This window comes from Hemicordylus capensis, chromosome 10, assembly GCF_027244095.1.
Source record: "Hemicordylus capensis ecotype Gifberg chromosome 10, rHemCap1.1.pri, whole genome shotgun sequence".
Lineage (NCBI taxonomy): Eukaryota > Metazoa > Chordata > Lepidosauria > Squamata > Cordylidae > Hemicordylus > Hemicordylus capensis.
The window spans coordinates 3,118,461-3,145,915 of NC_069666.1; the positions used below are offsets into that span (position 1 = coordinate 3,118,461).

General features: G+C 45.8%; 1 protein-coding gene across 3 annotated transcripts in view; it reads left to right on the forward strand.

Moving 5' to 3' along the window:
* The window catches only part of SV2B (synaptic vesicle glycoprotein 2B), a 69,814-nt gene that overhangs the window by 25,943 nt on the left and 16,416 nt on the right, over positions 1 to 27,455 (forward strand). For all 3 annotated transcript variants that reach the window (XM_053272514.1, XM_053272515.1, XM_053272513.1), the window contains exon 2: positions 17,847 to 18,710. In XM_053272514.1, coding sequence (XP_053128489.1) covers positions 18,230 to 18,710 — 481 coding nt within the window. In that variant the 5' untranslated portion in view covers positions 17,847 to 18,229. The remainder of the gene's footprint in view (positions 1 to 17,846; positions 18,711 to 27,455) is intronic.

Here is a 27,455-nt window from a genome sequence, read left to right on the forward strand (position 1 = left end):
GCCCTACCTGAAACAGAACACAGAACCTTCTGCATGCAAAAGAGGCACTCTACCTCTGTGCTACAGCCCCATGCCCACACACATAGATGAATCCGCCTTCCATTGGTCTGTTTCACTCAGAGCTGTCTACTCTGATTGGCCACAGCTCTCAGGCGGGGTGTGTGTGTGCTTTCCTGGCCTGAGCTGGAGATGTTATCAGATGCTATCAGGGACTGAACCTGGGACCTCCTGGATACAAAGCAGGTGCTTTACCACTGAGTTGTCGCTGTTCTTCACCAAATTAGTTTTTAATTCCCGCATGTATTTTAGAGATTCTCCTGCTTCAAGAGTAATGTGGGAGGAGTGACTTGCAGGGACGAGCAGTAGACTCAATTAAGAGACTTCTGGGCGACATCTGGTTGACCTCTTCTCTTTTTCTGCGTGAACTGGAAGATTACTCCTGGTTTTAGAACTGTGGGTGGATGAGGGAGGGAGGTGAACATGGGAGTCCCTTTGAGAGGGGAAAATGCTATTGGTTGAAAAGGAGGGGAGCTGGTCTTGTGGTAGAGAGCATGAATGGTCTCCTTTGATAAGCAGGGTCTGCCTTGGTTTGCATTTGGGCATGCGTGATTGCATGCAACTGCCGACTGCTGTAAGCTCTTCTGTGGCCGTAGCTCAGTTCTGCTGCTTTGCATGTAGAAGGTCCCAGGTAGCATATCCAGATAGGGCTGGGAGAGACACCTGCCGGAAACCTCAGGTCAGTGTAGACAGTCTTGAGCTAGATGGGTCAGTGGTCTGATTCAGCAGAAGGTAGCTTCCTATATACTGGGGGTGGGGCCATAGCTTTGTGGTAGGGAACCTGCTTTGCATGCCGAAGACCCCAGCTTCAAGCCCTACATCTCCTCATATCTCCATGTAGGGCTGGGAAAGTCTCCTGCCGAAAAGATAGTCCGTGTAGACAATACTGAGCTGGGTGGACCAATAGTCTGACTTGGTATAAGGTAGCTTCCTATAGCCCTTCCAGTAGGGCCCCTGGGCTGGATGGATTTTCCATGGAGTTTTACAAGAAATATACTAGCTTGAAAGCAAAATACGGCTTTGAAGCCACGGGCTGGCTCTCAGTGATGTCATTTAGCAACCTGTGCTCTAAACCAGCAACGGGTTTTCTGTGGACCCTGACCCTTCTCTTTGGTAGCCAAAGAGTAAGCCGTAGCAGGTGGCTAGCATCCCCCTCTCCTATTCAGGAAGGTTGGAAAGAGCAGATCAAGCCGCAGTTTCTATAATTAACTCCTGTGCTGGCTCCGGCATTAATTAGCAGCAGGCTGGCAAAGAAAAGGTGTTACTAATGTGTCCGCAGGGCAGCTCTACATTAACGAGGAATGGATGTGTCTGAATCTCACTGGCTGTTTGAGATCAAAACAGTTCCTGCATCAATTAGAAGACATGCCCCAGAGAGGGATCCTGTCCTCATCCATCTGCATGGGCGTCAGGATACTTGACACGAAAAATTCCAAAACATTGTTTTCCACCAGTGTGGAGGGAAAGGGGGTAGATTCTGTGGAGGGTTGACTTCTGCGTTAGAGGCAGAAAGGAATCTATCGGAGAATTGTGGCCAGCACTAGCAAGAGGTGGAACAGAAGGCGGTGATTCAATATGGTGCTCTAGCATTGGAGGCAACCCATTTTGCTTGTTGGTGTCTTAGATATCTGCTGAAGTGCAGTAATGTAGATGGCTGTGGCCACTTTTGGGCTATCCCTTGGTGGCTGTTGGTCCACCCCTGTTTCCTGCTCAGTGCAGGAAACTGCTACGGCATCCCCCTGACGATGGTTAACCAGCCTCTGTTTCAAAACCTCCAGCAAAGGACAGCCCACCACTTCATGAGGCAGGCTGTTCCACAGTACAGCAGCTCTTACAGCACAACAGCAGCTCATTCTTTTGCTGTAAAGGCCTATTCCTCCGGACGTTTTTGCAGTGTCTTGTTTCTGCTTCCTGGTTCTTTCTTGCGGGGACATTGATGGCTAATCTCTTCTAGCTTTTCCAAAAAGGAGGTTTCAGGCTGCAAAGTCCACTATCGATTTTAAGGTTAAAAAGAAAAAAAAGAGCATCATTTTAGGGTTCATTGCCTCATATTTCCCCTCAAAGGCTTGTTATTTTCCCTGTAAGGTAACCTTGAACCACTCAGAATTCTCCTGCAGCTTGGAAACCCTTCCCTGGCACACCCGACTGAGCCACCGTTCAGCCAATTCTAGGCCGATTCCCACTTTTCATAAAATATGGATGAGGACAGCGAGGAGGAGTCCTTAGTAGCGGATGAATGCGCACAATCAGGATTGGCCCCAGCTGCCCTCTTAAGCGAGGGAAGCATTTTGCATGGAGGCTGCGTGCTGGATTTAAGTAGGCACAACAACAGCCGAGAGAGCTTGATTTGATGGCGGCCAGAGACACATGCTTCATTCTATTGGGCTTCCCCAGGAGCTGGTGAGGCACAGAGGTGAAGAGTGTGGGGTCTGAGGAGGCTCCTGGTTTGGCTCTCTCTTCTGCCATGCGCTTGTAGGTAGTGTTAGGCAAGAGTGAAGAGCTGGTCTTGCAGTCGCCAGCATGCATTGTCCCCTTTGCTAAGCAGGGTCCACCCTGGCTTGCATTGGAATGGGAGACTATGTGGGAGAGCTGTAAGATATTCCCCTTAGGGGATGAGGCCCTTCTGGAAAGAGCATCTGAGGTTCCAAGTTCCCTCCCTGGCAGCATCTCCAAGATAAGGCTGAGAGAGACTCCTGCCTGCAACCTGGGAGAAGCCGCTGCCAGTCTCTGTGTAGCCAGTACTGAGCTAGATGGACCAAGAAGTAGAAGACAGCCTCCTGCGTTGCTATGTTCCTCTTTCCAAAGGGCCATTGGACACCCTAACCCTTGCACATACAAAGAATTGCAGGGTGAAAGATTCCAGGCTCGGTTTCTCTCCCTGCCATTCTTGTTTTGTGTGTAAAGAGAGAAAATTGTCTTTCCTCTCAAAAGGGCAAATCTTCTCTAGAGGAAAGAGCCCTTTTCTTTGCCTCGCTTGATGTGAAATTACTACCCTACTCTCTAGCCCTTCAAACATTGGATGGAGCAAAAGGATGCTCCGTCTCAGTGCATCATATTCCCGAAGGAGTGACTGGCAAAGTTGCCAGTTGGGATTTGGTTTCTGCCTCTGCATCCCATTCATGCTTAGAGTCTAAAATGGGAAACCGTCAGGTCTTACACTTCAAGGAGAGAGCTGGCCAGCCACCACAGGTTTCCTCCTACCTTACGTCTGTAGTGTATGACAGAATCGGCGAGGTGCATTTCATCTTCACTGAAAGGGAGATATGAAGCTGCTTTCTGTTGAGTCAGACCATGGAGCTATCTCTTCGATACTGTCTGCCTGGACCGGCAGCAGGGGAAAAAACAAAACAGCCGCCCGCCCCCGCACCCAGCTGACCTAGAGATTAAACCTGGGATGCAAAGCATATGAACATAAGAAAAACCTTGCTGGATCAAGCCAAAGGCCAATCCATTCCAGCATCCTGCCTCACACACTGGCCAGCCAGGTGCATTGGGGGGGAAAGAACACCTTTCCCCCCCAATGATGATGAGCCCTGCCATCTATTGAGGTCATCCGGGGAGGTCTGTCTGCAGCAGCCATGGGCGACTCAGGGACAGGCCTTCCTTATGCTGCAATGTTCTCCAATGTGCTCCCTGCTGAAATAAGCACCTCCCTATCTCAGACAGCTTTTAAAAGGGCTGTTAAGACACATCCATTGACCTAGGCTTTGAATGAGGCAATTTGTCATTGGTTGTTTTTTTAAAAAATGGTTTTAATTTTTGTTTTAATGTTTGTTTTAGCCTGTGTTGTTTTATTGCAAACTGCCCAGAGACGTGAGTGGTAGAGGCATTTGCTAAATAAAATTAAATAAATAGATAATAGATAAATAGATGAAAGAGGCCACCCCACCCCTCCATTGGGGTTCCATAGTATCTGGTGTTCAGGGGCATGCTTCTCCCAATACAATGGCTAGTAGCCACTGATAGCCCTATCTGCCGTGAATTTGTCTGTAGAGCAGATGCTTTACCCCCGAGCTGCAGCCTCACCTTTGTGACATGCTGAACAAACTGAAAAACATTCCCACCAGCAGCCATATGCCAGGAAACACCCCACCCCACCGACTTTGACCCCCCCAGCAAGGCTCCTATTCTGTCCCTAGAACCCCCTTCAAGGTCCCAGGAGCAGAGGAAATGCCCTGCCAAAAGGCCAAGGTTCAAGACGGAGGTGAAGGGCTCACCTGGCCGCTCAGAGCCTCCCTCCCTATAGGCCTACTTGGGAGGAGGGGGAGGCCAGCTCGGACAGCTGCTTTGGATCGGGGCCAGCCTCTCCGGGAAGGTGTGGGGCTCCAGGCTCCTACATAACCCTCCCATTTGCAGGCAGTCAGTGCTGGTCCAACAGTTCTTTCTTCAAGCTTTGCCTTACTAGACCTGGGTGTGGATACCCCGAAGTGTTAAGTGGCCATGATTGGGGTTCCCTATGGCTTCCTGAAATGCTAATAAAACAGTTGTGCCAGGGGAGAATGGCAGCTCTTGGTAGGCTGAGAAAGCCCCTTGTCTGAAGCCTTGGAGAAGCTGCTGCCGGTCAGTGTAGACAATGCTGAGCGAGATGGACCGAGGGCCTGACTTTGTCCTACAGCACCCCCAGTTTCAGTCACTGGCAGTCCCCTGCTCACTGAGCAATGAGGCACCTTTTTACATGGCGATTCTCATTATTTAGCAGGGGGAGAGCAGCTGGCCCTCTCCATCCCCAGCACAGCATCCCTCCAGTGGCTGTTGCTGGCGCCTATCTTATATTTCTTTTTTAGATTGTGAGCCCTTTGGGGACAGGGAGACATCTTAATTTTTTTAAAATTTATATCTGTGTAAACCAGTTTGGGAGCTTTTGATGAAAAGCGTATATAAATATTCGTCGTATTCGTACCTTGGGCTTGCGGGGCTGGCAAAGCCCTCTGCCTGAGATGCTGAAGGGCCAATCCTGATCAGAACAGACAGAGCTGAGCTCAACGGACATCTGGGCTACCCCAAGCAAACACAACCTGGCGAGAAGCTGCATGCACCAGAGCACTCAGCCACGGAGAACGTTAGCAACCACCAGACTCTCCCTGCCAGCAATATAAAAAGCTGTTTGACGTGTCAGTGTTACGAGGAAGCTGAGAACAGCATTCTCTGTAACCGGGCAGGAGGCTGAGCTGAGCATGCCACAGGCAAGGAGCCAGCAGGTTTACTCTACTGGAAGAATCATCCCTTCAGTGCACGGACCTGGCCAGTTTCTCTCTCCATGATGTCATACTGCAGGGAACTCCATGCTGGATTCACAGCAAGGGGCTCCCTTCTGGAAAGCCATGGAGCAAAGCAGGGGAGTAGGAATGCATGCACAACAAACAACCAGAGGCTTCAGCTACCTTGTATTTTAGAAATATCCTTTAAAATAGCCACCCAGGGGTTTCCAGATTAGAATGCTGCTAGAAAGGTGCATAGGTAGAGAGGCGGTTGTTAGGTCAAGTTACAGTCCAGGAGAAAAAGTCATTTTCTCTGTCTTCCTGCAAAGTTATTCCATATTGAGGTCATGCATACAACCAAAAATACTAGGGTGGGGGAGGGATCAGCTCTAATTTTACTGGAGGGGAAAAATGTGTTTTAGCTTTCAGAAGTTTGGGCAACTTTCTGTAGAGACCCAATCAGTGAGAGAGGGAGCATTGCCTCATGGATGTGTGTGAGGAAAGATGCGATGTGCTGAGTGTGGGTTCTAGTTCCTGTCCTGGTGTTGATTTCCTGAAAACCGGAGCTTTCAAATCACACGAGAACCTTAAGCATCCAGGATGTGGCAGGCTGGCTCTGAAAGTTAGTGGTTCTTCCAATCAGACTGATCAGAACACTTTGCTTCCTCTGTTTCTGGAACATTGTGTCAACATATTGCCTGCATGTCAGGTTGTTAGTCAACCTTCTCAAGCATTCACACCCAAAAAATAGCAGACGTAAAAATATCATAATTCTTCTAAAATCAAATGCCATTTCTGCCACTCATTCCTTAACGCAACCACCCCCAGAGCAGACAAAGAAGAGAAGCTGCTTCTCTGAAAAAAAGGATGCTTTCAATAAAGCAAGTGGCATTTTAATTAAATGGTGTCTTTCTCAAAAGAGGCATGGGACATATGAGGGAAGATCATTAGAAGAGGAGAGCTGGTCTTGTGGTAGCAAGCATGACTTGTCCCCATAGCTAAGCAGGGTCTGCCCTGGTTGCATATGTATGGGAGACAACACGTGAGCACTGTAAGATATTCCACTCAGGGGATGGAGCCGCTACTCTAGGAAGAGCACCTAGACTCCAAGTTCCTTCTTTGGCTTCTCCAAGATAGGGCTGAGATTCCTGACTGCAACTCTGGAGAAGCCACTGACAGTCTGTGTAGACAATACTGATCTAGATAGACCAGTGGTCTGACCCAGTATATGGCAGCTTCCTATGTTCCTATGTTCCTATCTCCCATGCCTTGGGGTTTCAGGACTTCTGGTATGTATTGTTGGGCATGCATGGGAAAGACATCTATCACTAGGTGTCTTGAGGAGCAGAGCTGATCTTGTAGTAGCAAGCATGGACTGTCCCCCTTGCTAAGCGCAACCTGCCTTGGTTTGGATTTGGACATGTCACTAATGTGAGCACTGTAAGATATGCCCCTTTGGGGATGGGGCCATAGCTCAGTGGCAGGGTGTCTGCTTTGCATGCAGAAGGTCCCAGGTTCAATCCCTGGCAGCATCTCCAGGTCGGGCTGGGAGAGACTCCTGCCTGAAAGCTTGGAGAGCTGCTGCCAGTCAGTGTAGACAATACTGACTCGGTCTGACTCGGTATAAGAAAGCTTGCTATGTCCCTATAACCATCATCTGATCATGTAAGCTCTAGGGGGATGTACTAAAATGGATGACAGGGAATGTCATTAAGGCTATAGGAATGCATGGAATTTCCGAATGGCCATTGGCCATTTGGAAATTCAATGCATTCCATGGCCATTTGGAAGGAACCAGTGCATCTCAGTGGGTACTCCTTGTCATTCATTTTAAGAAGTCCTGACTCTAGTCCCCTGTAGGAATTGCATGCAGGAGGTCCCATGTTCAATCCCTGGCAGCATTTCCAGGTTGGGTTGGGAGAAACTCCAGCCTGAAACCTTGGAGAGCTGCTGCCAGTCAGTGTAGACAATAGTGAGCTGGATGGAGCAAGGGTTGGGCTTAAGAAAGCTTACAGTGTTCCTACTACATTCATCAGAAGCAAGCCATCAATTGTTGGATGGCTTCTTGATGTTATTTTACAGAGCAAGTGGATTGAAGTGGATTGGTTTACAGTGGTGTTCAAAAAAGGAATTTCCAACATGGACTGGACTAAAATGTTGTAGGGTAGTATGATTGTCTCTCTCTCTGTCATTCTAAACCTGGGAGGAGAATGAAGCTGCCAGAGGAAAGCAAGATTGCTTGTTGGTCAAAAAGCTTTTGTCAAGCTAAATTACTCATCCCCAGATTTGATCACTTATCTTCCAAGAAAACAAGATTAGTGTAATGAAGTAATAACACAATTTGCTTCATTATGCTCATCACAAAAGTGGCAATCGATAAACATGGATCCTCACTGCAGACTGGCATTTCGCACACGAGAATCTCTGAAACAATATATTTGGTAGCAAACTAGTTTCCTTAAACAATTCATTGAATCAGTTTGCTAATACATCCCATAATTTGTGATCTGCTTCTTTGCCACACTTCCTGCCCACCCTACGTTTATACCTTGGCAAAGAAGTCTCTTCCTTGACCTCTTGCCACTGTAATTTGAACTGTCTGAAATTAAATATGAGAATATTATTATGAGAAAGATAATAAACATCACGGCATCTTAAAAAGCAACTCAGTGGTACTGTATTGACCAGCGGAGTTTCCTTGGTTTATCCATCCCCCACAGGGGTATATATACACTAGTTATTAGGTGCTATCCATGGTGCTGAAATGTGTGTCTTGTTATCAGGATGACCTTCAAATGCCTTTTAGTTCTTGCCAAATGTATCCCAGTTACTACTACAGGATCTATGGCACAGATAGCTCACTTAATAAGCCCCACTGAGAGTTCTTATAGCTACATCCATCAGATAACTTCTGGCTTTTAAAAAAGAAATATATATGTACCAAAAAATAAATAAATCACGAGAGTATTCAGCTTTATGTTTATTTTAGCTGCCTGCAATTCTCTTGAGTTGAGCAGCAACCACAGAAAACTCTCTTAGGCCATATTCAAAGCATTTGCTTGCAAGTGTTGAATTTATTCCCTGCAGCTGATTTTTTGTGAACTAGTCAGGAAGCTGCCCCTCATATTACCCCTAATAATAAATTTGCCACAGACTGTGAAGGTGCTTTGCTGTTTGGTCAATAAAACAGAAGCCAGGGTCTGACTGAACCTACCAATCAAGCCAATATCAATGAGCTGCATGCAGTTGTTTTCAAGAGTGATGATCTATAGGTTCAATTTTGTGGCCAGTACAGAAGAGATTGAAGATTGAAAATCGACCCTAAAGGGAGGTTTTTAGGGTTAGAAAAGGAAAAAGGACTTTAAATGAGGAATGTCCTGCAACAATTTCCAATCTCCAAGTGTACATGAGACCCAGGAGGAATCTGGGTGTCTGAAATAAATCCTGCAGGCAACACATCTTGGGGAACACAAAGGTAAATTGATTGGCCACATGGGACAGATTTCTCTTTTGTCCAGAGATCTGTGTATAGGAGGGAAACGCCATCTGTTCATTGTTTGCCTTTCTGTTACCATGTCAAGAGAGGAGGTGGCAGGGCAGACATTGTCCCTCCCTTTGCAGTTCAGGGGCAACAAAGCGAAAAACAAAACTAGACATTAGGACAGTGATGTGATTTCACCAGGAGGTCAAAATCCTTCTGGCAAAATCACCTTCTGGTAAAATCAAAGTATTTTCAGTGTAATTGTTCTCTACATGTATGGATGGATGGATAGATGGATGGATGGATGGATGGATGGATGAATTTTTATACCACCTTTCATTAAAACAATCCCAAGGCAGTTCACACCAAAAAATTAAAAAGACTATAAAACTAACACAATTAAAGTAATAAGTTAAAGATATAAATACATAGTTCTGATTAAAAAGATTTAAAATACAAGCACAATATAACAGGGCTCACAATGTGATAAGCAAAAGAGATAAGCCTCTGGGAGTGCATGGTAATAGAAGCTTCTCTCTTTTGCTTATCACTCTGGGAGCCCATGGTACTAAATACCATGATAAGCAAAAGGGACAAACCTGTATCTTGAGGACCTTCCAAACTACGTTTTGGTGGTGAGAGGAACAATAAGGGAGGGAGAGTGTCAGGGCAGAGCTGCAGGCAGCTATTTAGTGGGAAACAAAATAGCTTTGGTTCCCGCTAAAGACCCAGAATTCATGCTAGGGGTGAGAACTGAGTTGTCATGACCTCCAGCTCAGAGTCTGGCCCTGAGGGGTGGGGAACAGTTGGACTGGAAGCCCTACCATTATCCAAGGAGATAGCCCTGGCTTCACTCATCAACTTGGAGAAGGACCTAGAAGCCTCAGCAGATGCCCCCTAGCATCATTGGAGCCAGTGCTTAAGAAACCAGGTGAGACTTTTTAAAGACAGAGCCCTTCCAGGGAAAGCGTGGGGCCAATTCACCCCACTGCTAGTTTTTATAGCTGCTGCCTTACTGGCAGTCAGCTGCAAGAAGTTGCTGGAGCAACATTCTCCTATGTTGCAGACCCAGCTCTGGTTTCTCTGATCAGCACTGGGCAAGGTTTTCACTTTGGCTGATGGAGCTGTCCAAGGTCTGGTGTGCTCTTGGATCCTTGCCAGGAATGGGAAACTCTCCAGGGTTCTGAAGCCTTGCCTTGCTTTACTGCCTATTGGATCTCATGGGTTCTTGTCTGTGGGAATGGGGCAAGGCATGCAGAAGGTGAAACACAGAGCTATGGAGGCCCTGAGTGCATAGTTCTTGATGTAAAGATAAATTCCATATCCTAAGAATATAACTCAATAGAGCATGGACATCTTTACCAATGATGATCGTGATAAAGTCATCTTTACAGTCTTAAGAACTTCAAGCCAAAATTGAATGATAACAGACTTTATGAGTAAGGGTTCCCACGTCCAAATAACACCTCTCAAAACTAGATGTCTACAACCAACCCTTATTAAATAGCCATGGCCAACTATATGAAGCTTTAATGGATTAGTCTCTGTGGAAGCATCTTCCATGTTGTAATTTATTTTGGAGTGTTGGCTTGAGGGGCTGCTGGTGGGATTTCCCAGCCCTGAAGAGCTGGGAAAGACCCATCTGTGACACTAAGGTGTTATTTCATGTGAGGGGGCAGAAATTCTCTTCTAAACCCATTGACGTGATGTTGGCTGGTAATGCTCATTCAGTGAGCATTAAGTGCTGTGGTTCTGCCTTGCATTCACCCAGCGGAGCTAATCCGAGCTAATCCTCAATGATAGAGGGCTGCAAAGGGATACAGTGGGAAAGTGTTTAGCATTTCCTGCGGTCGCCTTAATTTCATTTATGTATTAAAACATGGATATCCTGCCTTTCCATCAGAGACCCCCAAGGCAGCTTTAAATTTTGAGACTCTCAATTTGAAAATGATGATATGAAGCAGCCACTCACACAAGAATACTTGAAAGTAGCAACTAGAGTGATCCCGAGCAAAAGCTTTCGTAAGGGAGTTGTGCAGGCCTTCCTGAGAAGGATGCTCTCTAGGCTAAATGACGAACTCAAAGAAGATGCATATATATATATATATATATATATATATATATTTACTTATTTATCATATTTTTATACTGCCTGATATGTATATCTCTAGGTACAAAATTGGGGGGGGGGGTTTCATGGATGGATTTTTTAAAAAATTTAACCCCCGGCCAAAAAAGGGCCATTTGCGCATGTGTGATGGCCTCATAAATGGCCACCGTGCTGGGGGAAAGGCCTGGAAAGGGCTGAAGACCACCAGAACAGGGCAACTTTGGAGAAGCAGCCCAGAGGGGGTAAGTTGCATTAAACAAAAAAAAAAAAATCCTTTTGGTCTGTGAACCCCACCAATTGAACCGGGTATTTTTTAGGGGGTGCCAGACTGAACTGGTCTGGTCTGGGTCCGGTCCAGACTCAAACTGAACCAGGCCAGTTGGTTCTGTGCATATTCCTAGACCTGGGTCACCATCAAATGAGCTGGTGGCAATTGTCACCGGACCTCTCCAGACAATCGTAACAGGCAGCAGGGTTTATGACAAAGGAGGTGCTCTCTTAAATAGCCTTGCATCCCTACCCACCAAATTTCACATAATGGGAAGAGAATCAGCATGGCTTCTGCTCTTGCATGGAGCATCCACAGTGACCCATCCTGCCTTGCTTGGTTTGTAGGTCATATGGGTCTGGGCAGAAGGCGAGCCTGGATGGGAGACGACTCAATAGACCTACGTAAGCCACTCTGAGTTCCTTGGAGGAACAGTGGAGTTATAAATGGGATGGGGTCATAGCTCAGTGATAGAGCATTGCATACAGATGACCCCAGATTCAGTCCCTGGCAGCATCTCTGGGTACGGCTGAGAAAGACCCCTGCCCAAAACTTTGGAGAGCCACTTGCAGTAAGTGTAATGGAGACAATACGGAGCTAGATGGGCCAATGGTCTGACTTGATATAAGGCAGCTCCCTACGCTCGTAAATAAATAACGAAAGTTGGCAATTTATCATGTGCTGCAGCCAACATGAGCTGGCCTTTCCAGCGCTTTGGCCAGGGTGTGATTTGTGAAAGGTTGTCTTCTGCAGAGATTGCAATTTGGAAAATATATTAGGTATCCTTTCTGCTTGCTGTATTGATTTGTGCATAAACTGCTGGACAAGAGCCTTGATGTGCTGATAGCGTGCCACAGGCAAGTACGTCTCCATAGCTAGTACAGCCCTGATGAAGTTTGGGCGTTTCCTTGGTTCCAGAACCAGGAGAATGTGCCACAGAATCGGAGGACTCGGATTCAGATGGTGCAAACCGCCGCTCTGGGCCACTTTCGGATGTAACACCAAGCCTCTCTGCATCACCCACTGAGGAATTAAAGTCATATCATGCCTCGTAAAGGAAATGGCTGAAGTGCTTGGGATGGACCTAAAGATGCCTGAGATGGACCTAGCTGATCCAGTGTATAACATGATGACAGCTGCAAGGTCACCACTTCCAGCTGCTCTACCAATGATACCTGTCATAGGAACATAGGAAACTGCCATATACTGAATCAGACCATCAGTCCATCTCACTCAGTATTACCTACACAGGTTGGCAGCGGCTTCTCCAAGGTTGCAGGCAGGAATCTCTCTCAGCCCTATCTTGGAGAAACCAGGGAGGGAACTTGAAACCTTCTGCTCTTCCCAGAGCGGCTCCATCCCCTGAGGGGAATCTCTTCCAGTGCTCACACATCAAGTCTCCATTCATATGCAACCAGGGCAGACCCTGCTTAGCTATGGGGACAAGTCATGCTTGCTACCATAAGACCAGCTCTCCTCTCCTGTCATAATGAAGGCGGCCAAGACTGCCTGGGAAACACTTATTACATCTGCACCTACACCTCTGTTTCTATTCCTTTGCAGACTCAAATCTGAAAGGAATAACTGAATAAATACAAGTTGTTCTGGTAAGATCGAATCTGCCTCCTTCCTTTTCACTATAATCTTGATTGATAATTACCATCCTCACAAGTGAGCCCACTTCAGCCTTAAACATTCACATGTCCGCCATCCTGAATTGGGGTGGAGGACATCATCACAAACTAAGCCATTGAGGTGTCCCTATGTGTCCCTACAACTGTACCCAATTTGGTTCATATTGGTCCAGGCATTGCAAAGTTGATAGGGGGACACACACACATGGAAACAGAATGCCGGGTGATCTCATAAGCTTACTTTCCTTAAGGAAAATTGTGAAATTGCCCTGTTTTTCTCGGGGACAGCAGGGATTGTGAACAAGATGGTACTCGCCATATTGCTCCAAATCGAGCAGAAGGTGAACATGGTGATCAGTGGGTGGTGTCCTTTGCATCTAGTCCTGGTGAGGCTGTGCCCACGGATCCGTCAGGAGGATGCAGGTTTGGCCAGTGGTCTTAACAGATGGGAGTACTGGCAGGAACCAGACAGGCAGTGTTCAATCAAAGATCAAGATGAATCCTGAGAACAAAGAGGGAGGTGCTGGGGATTTGCCTGGCTCTTCCCCGACAGGAGTCCTGGCTGATGCTTGCTGCCTGGGGCAGGCAGAAGCCTTCAGGATCCAGAGGCAACATGATGGGGAAAGGAGCAGGTGCTTAGACAGGGTCGTCTCACAGGAAGGCAACCTGACTCAGACTGCTCTAAAGCTGGGATTCTATAAGGCTAGGTGGCACCCTCTTGGTCCTATATTGGCCCATGGCTACCATATTTACCCAAATAGAAGGTGACTTCAAATTTAAGATTAAAAACAGAGGTTAAATACAGGTTATACCTGTATTTATTTGAAAGGAACAATACTCTGAATTTGAGACAACCCTGCAATTTCTAACATCAAAGAACTTGGAAAAAAACCTAGTCTTGGATTCAAGTAAATACGGTATGCCTGCAGTGATGTTACTTCTGAAACCAGCTCTTGTGCCGAGTTTCTACTGTTGGGAGACTGGACTTGCCCAGCCCTTTCCTTTCAAAAGATTTTTTGTTGTTGTTGCTTGTAGCCAGCTCCCTTTTCTGAATGTCAGTGAGGATTATCATTTTAAGAACGCTTCCTTGGGAGAGGGGAGAAGGATGTACTTTGCAGGAATGCGATGGTTTATGAGAGGAGAGCTGGACTTGTGGTCGTAAGCATGGACCCTTTGCTAAGCAGGGTCCACCTTGGTTTGCAATTTGAAGGGTGACTACATGTGACTGCTGTCTACTTTAAGGTATTCCCTGGATGGGGATGTAGCTCAGTGGTAGAACATCTGCTTTGCATGCAGAAGGTCCCAGGTTGAGTCCTTGGCAGCATCTCCAGGTAGGGCTGGGAGAGACTCCTGCCTGAAACCTTGGAGAGTCGCTGTTCATCAGTGTAGACAATACTGGGCTAGATGGACCAAGGGTCTGACTCAGTTTAAAGCAGCTTGCTATATTCCTATAAGAAGGCACAGCTTGGCATTTGGGTGGGGAAGTGGTGGGAACGGTGAGCCAAGGATGCTCTAAAAAGCACAACCTGTTTTTCTAGAGCTTAAAAACATGTTTTAAGAAATCTATTGTTTCATTTTTTAAAAAATACAACAATCCCAAACCAGTAAAAGCCAGGCAGACAAAAAACCCTCTGTGTTCTCAAACAGCACAGGTTAAACATATCTCTTTAAAGGTCAGAAGAAATATGATGCTGCAGACGGCATCTTTCGGCAGTGCTCCCGTCTTAAAATGTTATTACCTGGAGCGATTTTATTTCCGGCCATCAGATCCGCCCACAGGAGCAGAGGCCGCATTAGTTCACCAAGGTCGATGTTAGGGGGCAGAAAATGAATCCGTGATGGAACCCTCGAATGCAGAGGAAATACAACAGTGCAATCACAAAGAAGAGTCAAAACATCCTCGCAGCTCGATGAAATAGATGGCCCCAGGCACGGCAGGAGTAGCCAAAAGATTATTGGTTTTTCAAGTGGAATCAAAGGAGACAATCACAGCTCATTAGTTAATGTTGCTTTTCCCACACCGAAGACTCCAAGCTCAAAAATAGCGAGAGCCCAAGCAATGGAGAAGTTGCAGGCCGTTAATCAGTTGCTGGGCAATTGGGTTTCCTGAATTGTTCATAGGCCTGCTTGAAATTCATGATTTCCAGGGCCATGGGGACATTGGTAATGAAATGCGAGCTGTAATTGTCTGTTGTGAGCATAGAATGCAGAAACATAAATTTTAAAAAGTGCGTGCTCTCTGAGAAGGCAATTAAATCACACTGGATCTGCTCATGGCTGGTTCTCGAGGTAGCTGGGTACTTGCTAAGGCCCAGACTTATGAAGGGGCCGACAGCGAGAACCCAAATTGCCATCTTTGCTCTTGATTGGCACCCACCCTCTGCAAATGTGTGTTCTTGTGATGTTGCAGAGAGATCTTATTTGCTGCGTGGTTTATCCCAGGAATGGGCAGACTTCAGGCTTGCGAACCACCGAGTTTTAATTTCTACTAGAAGCCCAAGGTCTACCATCCAGGGAGATCTTGGTGGTCTAAAAAATGGTGGCTCAGTGATGGGACCAGGTGCAAAATGGTGGCTCAGGGGAGTGGGGCCATTTTCTTACTGGACCCCTTGAGTCATCATTCCCTGGGATAACCTGTGCAAATCTACAACTGACCAGATCTTTGTAAAGCTCTCAAAGGCAGCTTTTGGAAGCTCGACTTGATGCTTCCGAGGAAGGCCTTCTTGCACAACAGGAATGCCAAGACATATAGAGAGCTGGGGAGTTCAGGGACAAAATGTGTGTCTCTTGCAACAATTTGTTGCAGAAAGGGATTTCCCTTTGTGTTTCCTTTGATAGCTGATTCAGATTTGCTCATTTTCTGTAGACTTGCACATTAGGAATCCCTCTGCTTTGAAAGCGATATGATGATAATAAAGATAATATGGTGAGGAGGTATCAAGGATTTTTATATTACCTTAAGATAAGCTGAATATTTGCATGGAGGGTTTACTTCCACCCTTGCCTCTTGGGAATCCCTTCCTTCCCAGCTTCCCAGCAAGATGTATACAGTGCAACTGCATTAGTAGTCATGATGCGCTTGGGGAAATTACACACACACACACACACACACACACACACACACACACACACACACACAATTTATTTATTTATCAAATTTGTACACTGCCCCAGCTTATCTTACAAGCAATTTACTGGGGGGCGGGGGGAAGGGGGGGATGTCCACACTGCAAGCAATGTAAAATGAGTCCTATTTGTCGGGCAAGGGGGAAACAACCCAAAATTCTCTTGTCTTATTTGTGTTAGAATCTCAAAACTAATGTGTGTGTGTATTGCAGATCAGCCTTTTCAGAATCCAACAAATTCCTTTGGGAGCAAAAGCATTAGGGATCTGTGAATATGTCTGGTTTTTTTCTTTGCAAATGGAAAGGTACAGGGAGTATGTGGGATGTAACAGCCACTAGAGATGTGCATGAAGTGAATTTTTCAGTTTGTTTCAAATTCAAATCGAATTCTGAAAATTCATTTTGAATTTGAATCAAATTTGAATCTTGTCTGAAAATTTGGTTTGAATTTGAATTGAATTCAAATCAACTTGACACTGTTTTGGTGCCTTTTTTCACCAATAAGGGAGCTTGGGTGGTTTAAAAAAGGTGCTAAACAGCTCTCAAATCAAATTTGAATCAAATTTTGAAAATTCAATTTGAATTCAAATCAAATAGCACTTTAAAGGGGTGCTTTGATTTGAATTCAAATCACTCAAATCACCCAGATTTGAGTCAAATTGATTCGAATTCGAATCGATTTGCACATCTCTTGCAGCTAGAATATGGCCTGCCACAGTCCTAGTCCTCAGGGAGGAACAGTCATGGTCAAATGGTAGATTTTCCCATGGCTTGGAGCCCTAAACCGGATACGGTGGGAGAAGGGGGGAAATAAAAGAGGAAAGATGATGGGTCTACCAATGCTGTTAGCAATAACAGCTTGAAATGAGTCTCTAGGAACTTTTGCTTATCAATGCTAGGAAAAAAGAGGGGGAAACCCTTCTTCCATTATGCTATCCTTGTACATTTCCTGGAAGCTCTGACTATCAGGTTTGGAGACAAGGTACTGGATAAGATGGACTTTTGGTCTGACCCAACGTGATGATTCTTTGGATTTTGGAGGGTGGATTTTGAACCAAGTCTGGAAAGGGCTGGTAGCATCGGAGATGTATACCTGTTAAATACTTGTTTGGGCTCTTGCAGTATAATTTCATTGTGGGGAGTCCTGTATCTTGTGGGGGCAGGGAGGATGTTTTTTGTTTCTTAGATTATGACTCTGCAGTCTTTTCAACCTGATAGGAAGACAGATGGGGTGAGTCAGCCAAACTTCACTAGGGAACAGGAAGAACGTTTGGTGTCATCATCAGTGCTGAAGAACAGAAGTGGGAAGCAGCCAAGAATCACCCAGGGAGGGATGTAGCCACAAAGGCTAGTGAGGGGGAATGGAAGGAGACTCTCGGGTGGGGGGGATGCTGAAAGTGTTGGAATTGGAGGAGTGGAGATCAGGGGCAAGAGTATGATGGGAAATAAATAAGTGTTCCCTTGATATGTATAATTCTAAAGAACCTTACAAACATGGACCATCTTGGTATGAATTTGTTCTGTACTGCTTTACCATCACGAAGCTGGATATAGTAGAGATGACCAAAATGTCCCATATCCTGCAAAAATCAGTCTGGGTCTGGAGGTGCAACTGAATTCTTCCCATAACTAGCAGTGGACCTTGCTATACATTAGTGAGCACTTCACAACCATCCGTCTGAATCATTCCTTTTGCTGGTCAATGACAGAATAAACTTCTATCTATCTATCTATCTATCTATCTATCTATCTATCTATCTATCTATCTATCTGAATCATTCCATAGACACAGGTCAGTATGATCACCAGAGGAGCTTCTGGGATTTGACCTCAAACACACCTTTGCCTTATTTCTGAAATACCCCTCTTTTGTCAGTTCCAATGTCAGGTGCCTTTATGGTATGAAATATACATGTGGGTTTATGTTTTGTTGCATTTCAAGTCATCTCATTGCTTTTCCCTTCCTTCCTCAGGGCACGATCTTCAGCAGCAGAATGAATCAGGAAAGCAAGCAGCCTACCAAGTTCCACTAGAACTTCTCAGTTATACAAAGTTGTTGATCCTTTGTTCAGCATCCTTTGACATCTCTTGCTAGCTGAAGAAGGAAGCGGAGAGATGAAACAGCTCCACTGAGATCCAAAACATTATACAATCTATACATTATATGAGAAACCATTCCTTAATTTACAGGGCAGCATCTCAGTATTTCCCTAGAATTCTCAATTATACATTGGGTCTCCAAAGGACAAGTAATGCTTGTATAATTTACAAGGGGAATTAGATAGATAAGAACATAATACATTAGAGCATAAAGACATTCTGTGACATACCGTGTATCTAGACATCTTTGCTCACCATGGATGATAGGTATACAAACAAGGTCAACCAGGTTTCGGATGACTACCGATATCAAGATGGCAACTATGATGGCAACTATTACCAAGGTGGAGAGGAACCTGGCCAAGAGGAAGATGTCCAGAGTGATGCCACCGAAGGCCATGATGAAGATGATGAAGTCTATGAAGGAGAATACCAGGGCATCCCTCACCCGGATGACATCAAGGCACAGAAGAAGAAGAAGAAAGCTGCGGGGATGGCAGATGAGTTTAAAGACCATGCTGACCTCATGGCGGAGAAGATGGAGGATGAGGAGCAGCTTGCTCACCAGTATGAGAGCATCATTGAGGAGTGCGGCCATGGGCGTTTCCAGTGGATGCTCTTCATCGTCCTCGGCTTAGCGCTTATGGCGGATGGGGTGGAGGTGTTCGTGGTTGGTTTTGTTCTGCCCAGCGCTGAGAAGGATATGTGTTTGTCCAGTTCCAAAAAAGGGATGCTAGGTGAGTTCAACTTCTCTTCAAGAGCAAGGACAGGTGGAGTAGTGAAGGAGGAGAGGAGGAGGAGTCTGAAATAGTTCAGGATCATGTTTGCAATCAGTATCCAGCCCTTAATTCCTCCAACTCCCTTTATATGAACATCTGCAGGGGACTGAAGCTAAAGAACAGAGTGGGTGCCATGCGGGGTTTGCTTTCCAGTGCTGCTTCTTGTAGATCATGGTTGAATAACACATTTTGTTGGAGACTTTCAGGACTTCTGGGAACTGGTTGGGAGCATGAGCTATTATGAACCACAGGATAGTTCAGAACTGGCTGGATAGCCTTCGACAACCTTTTAAGGTCTGGTTCACACAACCATCCAAATATAGGTTTAATGTGGGTTACCAACTTTAGTGTGGTTGAGTGAACCCACACCAAAGTGGGAATAATTCACCTTGGCATGGGTTCACCCAGTCATGCGAATGCTGGTAACCGACATTAAACCTAAATTCGAATGATTGTGTGAACCAGTCTTATGAGTGAACCAGTCTTATGATTGTGTGAACCAGTCTTCTGACCTATCTTACAAGGTTGTTGCAAAGATTCCAGGAAAGATGATATATTTGAAGCATCTGGAGAAGTTTGGGTTGGCTCATACAGATTCTTCCATCATGCACACATATGTTCACATCTGTGGAGAAAAGCCAGAGTGAACTCTGCTATACAGGAACCATACAGGTCCCTGCTATACAGGAGGAGAGCTGGTCTTGTGGCGGCAAGCATGAATCCCCTTTGCTAAGCAGGATCCTCCTTAGCTTGCATTTGGATGGGCGACTACATGTGAGTGCTCTAAGATATCCCCCTTGGCCATAGCTCAGTGGAAGAGCATCTGCATGCTTGCATGCTTGCATGCAGAAGGTCCTAGGTTCACTCTCTGGCATCTCCAGGTAAGGCTGGGAAAGGCTCTTGAAACCTCCGAGAAGCCGCTGCCAGTTACTGTAGACAATACTGAGCTCGATGGCCAAAGGGTCGGATTTGGCAAACTGCCTATGTTCCTATTGGTCTAGAATGCTGTATTTCCCCCTCACTGCCGGCAACAGCAGTGTGAGGGGAAGGAGGACAGGCAGCCATTTTAGAATAAAATAGAAATAAAAGAAGAAGCTTTCTGTGGGGCAGCCGTTTATTTCTCCCCATACAGCTCCCACATGGGAACGTTTTGTTGAAAAGTGGTATATACGTATTGGTCGCCATTGTCTCAATTCCCTAGTGTATCATAGAGACCAGAAACAACTGTCCCCTTCCGTGCAAAAGCTGATATAGCCCGAGTTATCACAATTTATATGCTAGGTAGCCCTTCCTCCTCCCAACATATACAAGAATGCACCAGGGAGTTGAATAAAACAAGAAAGCAGATGGCCTCCTATTATAAATAGATCCCCCCGCTCCTGTTGGAACCGACATATTTCACAGTAAACATTTTGCATTTTTCGTGGCAAGCGGTCCAAACCGCAGAAGTTTTTTTTCATAGCTAAACATTAAATATTTATTAATGTATGAAAATAGATTTGCTGTCATTTTTTTAAAAAGTCCCCATCAGAATTTGAAAGCATACATTCTTGAAGATGGTGAGTTTGGCAATCTAAAGAATGTCTCTTGAAGATTCTGCCACTCAGAAGCCCACAAACAGAGCAGAAATACTATAGCTCCTCACTTTTGCTTGGTCCCTTCAGCAACTGGCATTTAGAGGTAGATATCCACTGTACATGGAGGTTCCATTTCTGCATCTATTAATTGTGGGTAGACTTGTCCTGACCTCCATGAATTTTTCTAACACTCTAGAACCTAAGGGCAGGCTCACATGATTGTTGCAAGGTCAGTTTACTAGGAATCTATTGTAGTTTCTTGCTGTGCATGTGCTTCTGCAGTGTGTGTTGTGCGAATTAAAACAACGTCGGTGATCTCTGGTTGGCAATGCACAAACCTGACATGAAGCTAACATTGGTAATCTAGGATTTGAACTTGGCTTGATGATGTCAGCTTCGTGTTGGATCGGCCGACCAGAGATCACCAGCATTTTCTGAGTTCACATGACATGGTCCATGGGATTCCACATGCTCCTTGGGAATCTACAGATTCCTGGTAAAATGACATTGCAATTGCATGAACCATCCCTAAGAAAAAGTCCTACTGGATCAGGCCAAGTGACCTGATTCCCGAGGGAAGCTTACAAATGGGATGTGAAGGCAAAAACTTTCTCACTGCTTGACCTAATCATATGGCATTCAGAGGCAGACTGCTCCTGCACATGAAGTTTCCATTTATTTATTTTTATTTACTATTATTTATTTAAAATATTTCTATACCAGCCAAAACTTGTGTCTTTGGGCGGTTTACAATTAAAATCATTTAAAACAGCAAATCAATTAACAATTAAAATCATTGAAAACCCAGTATTAAAAATATTAACACTATAAATCTGATTAAAAGCCTGGGTGAATAAACATGTCTTCAGTGCCTTTTTAAAAATGGCCAGAGATAGGGAGGCTCTTATTTCTACAGGGAGCGCCTTCCAAGGTCCAGGGGCAGCAATGGAGAAGGCCCGTTCCTGAGTAGCTGCCTAATTAGTTGGTGGCAACCGCAGTTGAACCTCTCCAAATGATCTTAACAGGCAGTGGGGCTCATGGCGAAGAAGATACCCAGGGCCTAAGCTGTTTAGGGCTTTATAGGTAATAACCAGCACCTTGTATTTTGCCCAGAAACATATCATTAGGTGCAATTTAGTTATGGCACCTAATGATCACCCTTCAGTCTATGTTCTTTGAATCTGCCATTTCCTTTAAACAACAACAACAAAGCTTGTGGAGATAAACCCTGTTTGGCCGCAGTGAATTTCACTAGCCCAAATACAAGAGGACCCAAATGTATAAATTTTCAAATTATATTTCCAAAATATTTTGAGATGGATTAAGCAGTGAGTTCTGTACTTTGCGGACATATGGTTTTTATGACTGCTTACCAATTTGTTTCTTGGACTGTTGATATCTTGATCTGATTGTTTTATTTTTGGCAATATAGTTTGAAAAATTACAGGTCTTTGTTGTTGTTTCTTTTAGTGAATTTCATCAGTTCATTGCATATTTCAGGAATTTCAGGAATGTTGTTGCACAGTTAATTTGTAGGCCTCTACATTTGTCTGCCCCAGTGCTTATGGCAACTGATGAATTCTAGAAACCCAAACTCTGTTCCATTTTTCGATGCCCTCCCCTCCACAGTCTCATAAATTAAAGTCTCATAAATGGCTAGATATGACAGCACCTGGCAGTGATTCAGCCTGGCATGGGTGTCCCAACTGGGATTATTTTGTTCCTATCTTGCAGATGTCAGTATCGCCTTTAGTCCTGTGCTCGGAGTGAGCAACTACAAGCAGCACTCCGTTTTCACGGGCGTTCTGTGTTCAGATTTTTAAAAAAGACTGGAGACAGATCTGCAAAGCTAGCAGTGGAGAAAAGGAAAAAGAATGGAGAACAGCTTTGTTTTAAGTTTTAGAACAGAACTAGTTCAACTGAACATATCAAGCTGCCTCCTTCTGAGTCAGACCATTGACCCAGTTCACCCAGTATTATCTACACTGACTGGCAGCAGCTCTGCAGGGTTTTAGGCAGAGGTCTTTGACTTCTCAGCGATCAGATCCTTCCAACTGGAAGTGCTGAGGATTGAAACCAGGACTCTCTGAGAGCTATGGTCCCTCCCTAGCCACATGATATGGAAGAGGGACCCATTGATTTCAGTGGGACCTGCTTCCAGACAACCTTACTTAAGATTGTGACCATGTAAAACCACTGGGAGAGTGTAAGATCACTTGTTTTGATAGATTTCAATCGGATGAAACCCCCTTAAGGACAGATGCCACTCTTAGCTAATTGGAATTCTTTGGCCTGAGTTTTGTAAAAATGGCAGCTGGCCCGCCCGTTGGGTTGATTGAACACAGCAAAAATAATGAAGCCAAAGAACCCAAGCTTAATAAGAATAATGAGTCATTTAAATATGCCTTCGATCCTGCACAGCATGAACAAAAAACATGGAATTGTAGCTACTGTAGAAAGAACATTTGCTCCAGAAATCTGCCCTGTTCTCCATCCTCTTCCCACGCACCTTGCATTTCCAAATGTTCTGCTAAGTTAACCCTTTAGCCTACAATGCAAACACTTTGCATACATTTGTACACAGTTTCTCATTCCTAATAAATAAATAAAGTGTAGGAGGTTAGCATGTTTTGATAATAATGGCTGGCGTACAGAGCAAGGATGCATCCATGCAGCGAGAAAGCAGCCTGACAGAACTTCCCAGCTAACTGCACCAGTGCAGTGAGGAATGGGCACTTGTTGACGCCCTCTCCTTCCCTAGGAAGCCCTCTGTGCCACCTGGAAATATGTCCCCGAGGGTTGCGTAGCCAGCTCGTGAAGTTTCCTTGGCTCCAAATGGTTGAGACCAAACAACAGTCAACAGGCACCTCTTTTATCTCCTGGAATAAGGAAAGAGAGGGCTCAGTTGCTCCTCCTTCAATGCCTTTGGAGCTACAACTCAGCAATTTTCCACCTCCAACCACTGAATGGATACCCACAGATCTCCAGTAAAATACATGCATGCCATAATAAGGATGATGAGGGGATGGGTCTGTAGATCAGGGTTAGAGTATCTGCTCTGCATGGTCCACTACCTGGCAGCATCTCCGCGTAGGGCTGGGAAAGATCCCAAAGAGCTGCTGCCAGCCATTGTGGACAATACTAAGCTAGATGGACCAAGGGTCTGACTCAGTTTAAGGCAGCTTCCTATGTTCCTGCGTTCCTATGATAAAAGCAAAATGGAAGAGCTGAATCCAGTACGTGTGAGTGTGTGTGTTTTCTGCTTTAAGAAGCTTTAGATGAACAGCTGGCAAGATGGATTTTCTCTGCAGAAAGCAATTTACCCTGCCTGCCTGCTTGTTTATCATCTCGGAGCAGGAGCATAAACTCCAGCAGGGCACAAACGCCACCCACGGCATCAGGGGGTGCGCCCTGCTGGGACAGGTGAGGAGGCTGCTCCCGTGGTTGAGTTCACGAGGAGCAGGCCTGGCCTCGTGACCCCCCGCCCCGGCCATCCCTGTTTTGCTGCATGAGCAGGAGGGGCAGATCCAGGCCTCTGCAAATTACATCTCTGAGAGGGCAGGCGAGGGCAGTGCATCTTCTCTGCAGCACGCATGCCTGGACAGGCAGGCGCTCAAGCACCACGCTGGAAGCAGATCGTTTCACACTCCGCAGCTGGAGAGGCTCCGGCTAAACAGCCCGTCGTGTTTTATGGTCTCTCTATAAATGTGGCCCTTCTTAAGACCCACCTGTTCCGCCAGGCATTTGCCCTTTAGTAATAATAATTATTTTAATGAATTGTTATTGGCTTTGTTGTTCACCGCCTAGAGTTTTTGGAGAAGGCGGTATATAATACGCTTTTGATAAATAAATAAATATTGGAATAGAGCAGAACAGAATAGAATAGATAACACAACACATTCTGTTTTTTCTCGTATAGGGGTTCCCAACTTTTTAAAGCAAATGCACCCCTTCTGTTGCAAACCTTCCGCTCCAGTACCCCTTAGAGGGTGTGTGTGTGTGTGTGTGTGTGTGTGTTTGTACACACTAAGTTACACATTATACACACTAAGTTATTTATTAGTACTTGCACTGAAATTAATAGAACAAATTAACTTGTCCCATTCTTTTCAATGGGCATACCGAATTTCTCAGTGCTCCTCCTCCTCCTCCTCCTCCTCCTCTTCTTCTTCTACAAATATTTATATACCACTTTTCAACAAAAGTTTCCAAAGCAGTTTACACAGAGAAATAATAAATAAAGACGGCTCCCTTGTCCCCAACGGGCTCACAATCTGAAAAGAAACACAAGATGGACCCCAGCAACAGCCACTGGAGGGATGCTGTGCTGGGGATGGAGAGGGCCAGTTGCTCTCCTCCTTCTCAATAAAGAGAACCACCATTTTAATGTTCTGAATCCCATTTCTAAAAAACAAAGGTCAATTTTACCAACCTGGCTTGGCATCCCAAACACCACCACCCCTCTTGGTTTCTTTCTCCACATTGTGGTTTGTTTGGGGTTCTCTCTTTATCCTTGCCTCCCGTGCTCGACCTATGGGACCGGCGGACAGCTCGGTTGTTGTTGTTGGGTGGGTGGAAGTTGGAATAATGATACTGAATGCTGACATAGCAGCTGATGCGGGTGGTGGGGCCGACCTGTGTTTCCTCTCTGATCCCTCTTGCAGAGCAGATTGCTTTCCCTCCTGCTTTGTGGCATCCAGACCTTAAACTCCCCTGGGAAGGGGATGGCCCAGAGAATAGCATTGGGAGGAAATTGCAGGCACCACTGTGTCAAGCAACTGGTGACCCTGTGCCTCTGAGACCCCCTATACTGGATAAACTAGAAAGACGCTGACCAGCATCCCTGCCAAAACCCAAGCATGCAGCCCAAACCACGTCCTCCAAGGGAATCCTCTGAGGACCTGCTGGCCATGGTGGAAGCTCCTGAGTTCTGCCACCTGAAAAATGGGGGCTCATGCCCTTTAGAAGACCAAAGCTTTCTTCTGGAAGGGGTGGGGCCAAATCACCCGACCTGAGCAGCAAGCTGCTTCTCCCTTTCTTGTGATACCCAGCTCTGAATTCTCTTGATCAGTGCTGACCGTGGTCCTGACCTATTGCCTTGGGAGCTGTCCAACACCTGGGACATCCCTGGCCCTTGTCTCAGATAAGAAGAGACTCCAGGAACACCTGAAGCAGGATACCCAGTCCTTTCATTCAGTGTGCCTTTTTGGTCGGTCTTATTCTTCTGATCTCTTTGAACACATTTGGTGGACAACTGCATGGGTGTGGCATCTCTCAACTGGTCATTGACCTTGGGGCTGCCAGATGTCTTAGAACCCAAGAGTGACCAGAAGAGGAGTCCCAACTCTTACTGAAGCTATTCCTGGAGATTTCCCCCCAGTATTTCTTCCAATGTTTATCACACTACCAAGCCATTAAAATCTCCTGGGTTGCTTTTGGTAGTGACCCAGAGATAGATACTCCTGATGACTACAGGCCAGTCCTGATGGGATTGTAGCTGGTCTTGCAGTAGCAAACATGAAGGGGGTAACCAAGATGATCAGGGGCCTAGAGCACCTTCCTTATGAGGCAAGACTACAACACCTGGGGCTTTTTAGTTTAGAAAACAGACGACTGCGGGGAAACATGATAGAGGTCTATAAAATCATGCATGAAGTGGAGAAAGTGGAGAGAGAGACATTCTTCTCCCTCTCACATAACACTAGAACCAGGGGTCATCCCATGAAATTGATTGCCAGGAAATCTAGGACCAACAAATGGAAGTACTTTTTCACACAACACATAATCAACTTGTGGAATTTTCTGCCACAAGATGTGGTGACAGCCGACAACCTGGATGGCTTAAAGAGGGGTTTGGATAATTTCATGGAGGAGAGGTCTATCAATGGCTACTAGTCGGAGGGCTATAGGCCACCTCCAGCCTCAGAGGCAGGAGGCCTCCGAATACCAGTTGCAGGGGAATAAGAGTGGGAGAGAGGGCGTGCCCTCAACTCCTGCCTATAGGCTCCCAGTGGCATCTGGTGGGCCACTGTGTGAAACAGGATACTGGACTAGATGGGCTTCCTTGGGCCTGATCCAGCAGGGCTCTTCTTATTTTATGTTCTTATGATTTGTCCCCTTTGTTAAGCAGGGTCTGGCCTGCTTTGCATTTGGAAGGATGACTACATGTGAGTGCTGTCTGCTGTAAGATATTCCCCTTAAGAGATACGGCCATGGTTCAGTGGTAGAGCATCTGCTTGCATGCAGAAGATCCCAGGTTTAGCCTGTGGCAGCATCTCCAGGTAGGGCTGGGACAGACTCTTGCCTGAAACTTTGAAGAGCTGCTGCCAGTCAGTGTTGAGAATACTGTGCTAGATGGACCAATGTCTTACTCTATATAAGGCAGCTTCCTTTGGGGATGGCATTGTAGCTCAGTGGTGGAGCATCTGCTTTGCGTGCACAAGGTCCCTGGTTCAATCCCTGGCAGCATCTCCTGCCTGAAGCCTCAGAGAGCCACTGCCAGTCAGTGCAGAGAATACTGAGGCAGACGGACCAGCAGGCTAACTTGGTATAAGGCGCTACGTTGCTGTGTTCCGAACCCTGGATCAGAAGGAGGACCCAGTTGCACTGTGGAAACCTGTAAGTTGGATTTGAAGTGTTCATGGTAGATTCCTTCCTGTAATAGGGGTGTGTGTGTGTGTGTGTGTGTGTGTGTGTGTGGTTGCATGTATGATCAACCCATTGAATAACAATCCCCTTGGGGAGGAAATTGAATAATGAATAAATGACAGGGAACCACAGCTGGCATGCAGCCCAGAGTCTAAAAAGACTAAATACTGTGTGATTCACTCCAAAGGGTTCGCTTACATTCTGATTAGGAGAAATGACAGTATTTAAGGTCTCCTCCAAGCTCTTAGTTGGGGAATCTTGCTGCAGGTTTCCTTCATTCCTTCCTCCTTCCTTCCTTCCTTCCTGCTGCATTGCTCTTTAATTTAGCAGAGTGCTTTCAGGGTGTATGTGGGTGATAACTCTCTTCCCTGCTTGCCAGCAGGGAGAATAAGCCAGCCAGTTGCCAAACATGGCCCTTGCAGCAGACGCAGCTCATCAAGGGCCTTGCAGAGCGCTCTGGGTTTTCAAGCGTTGTGTC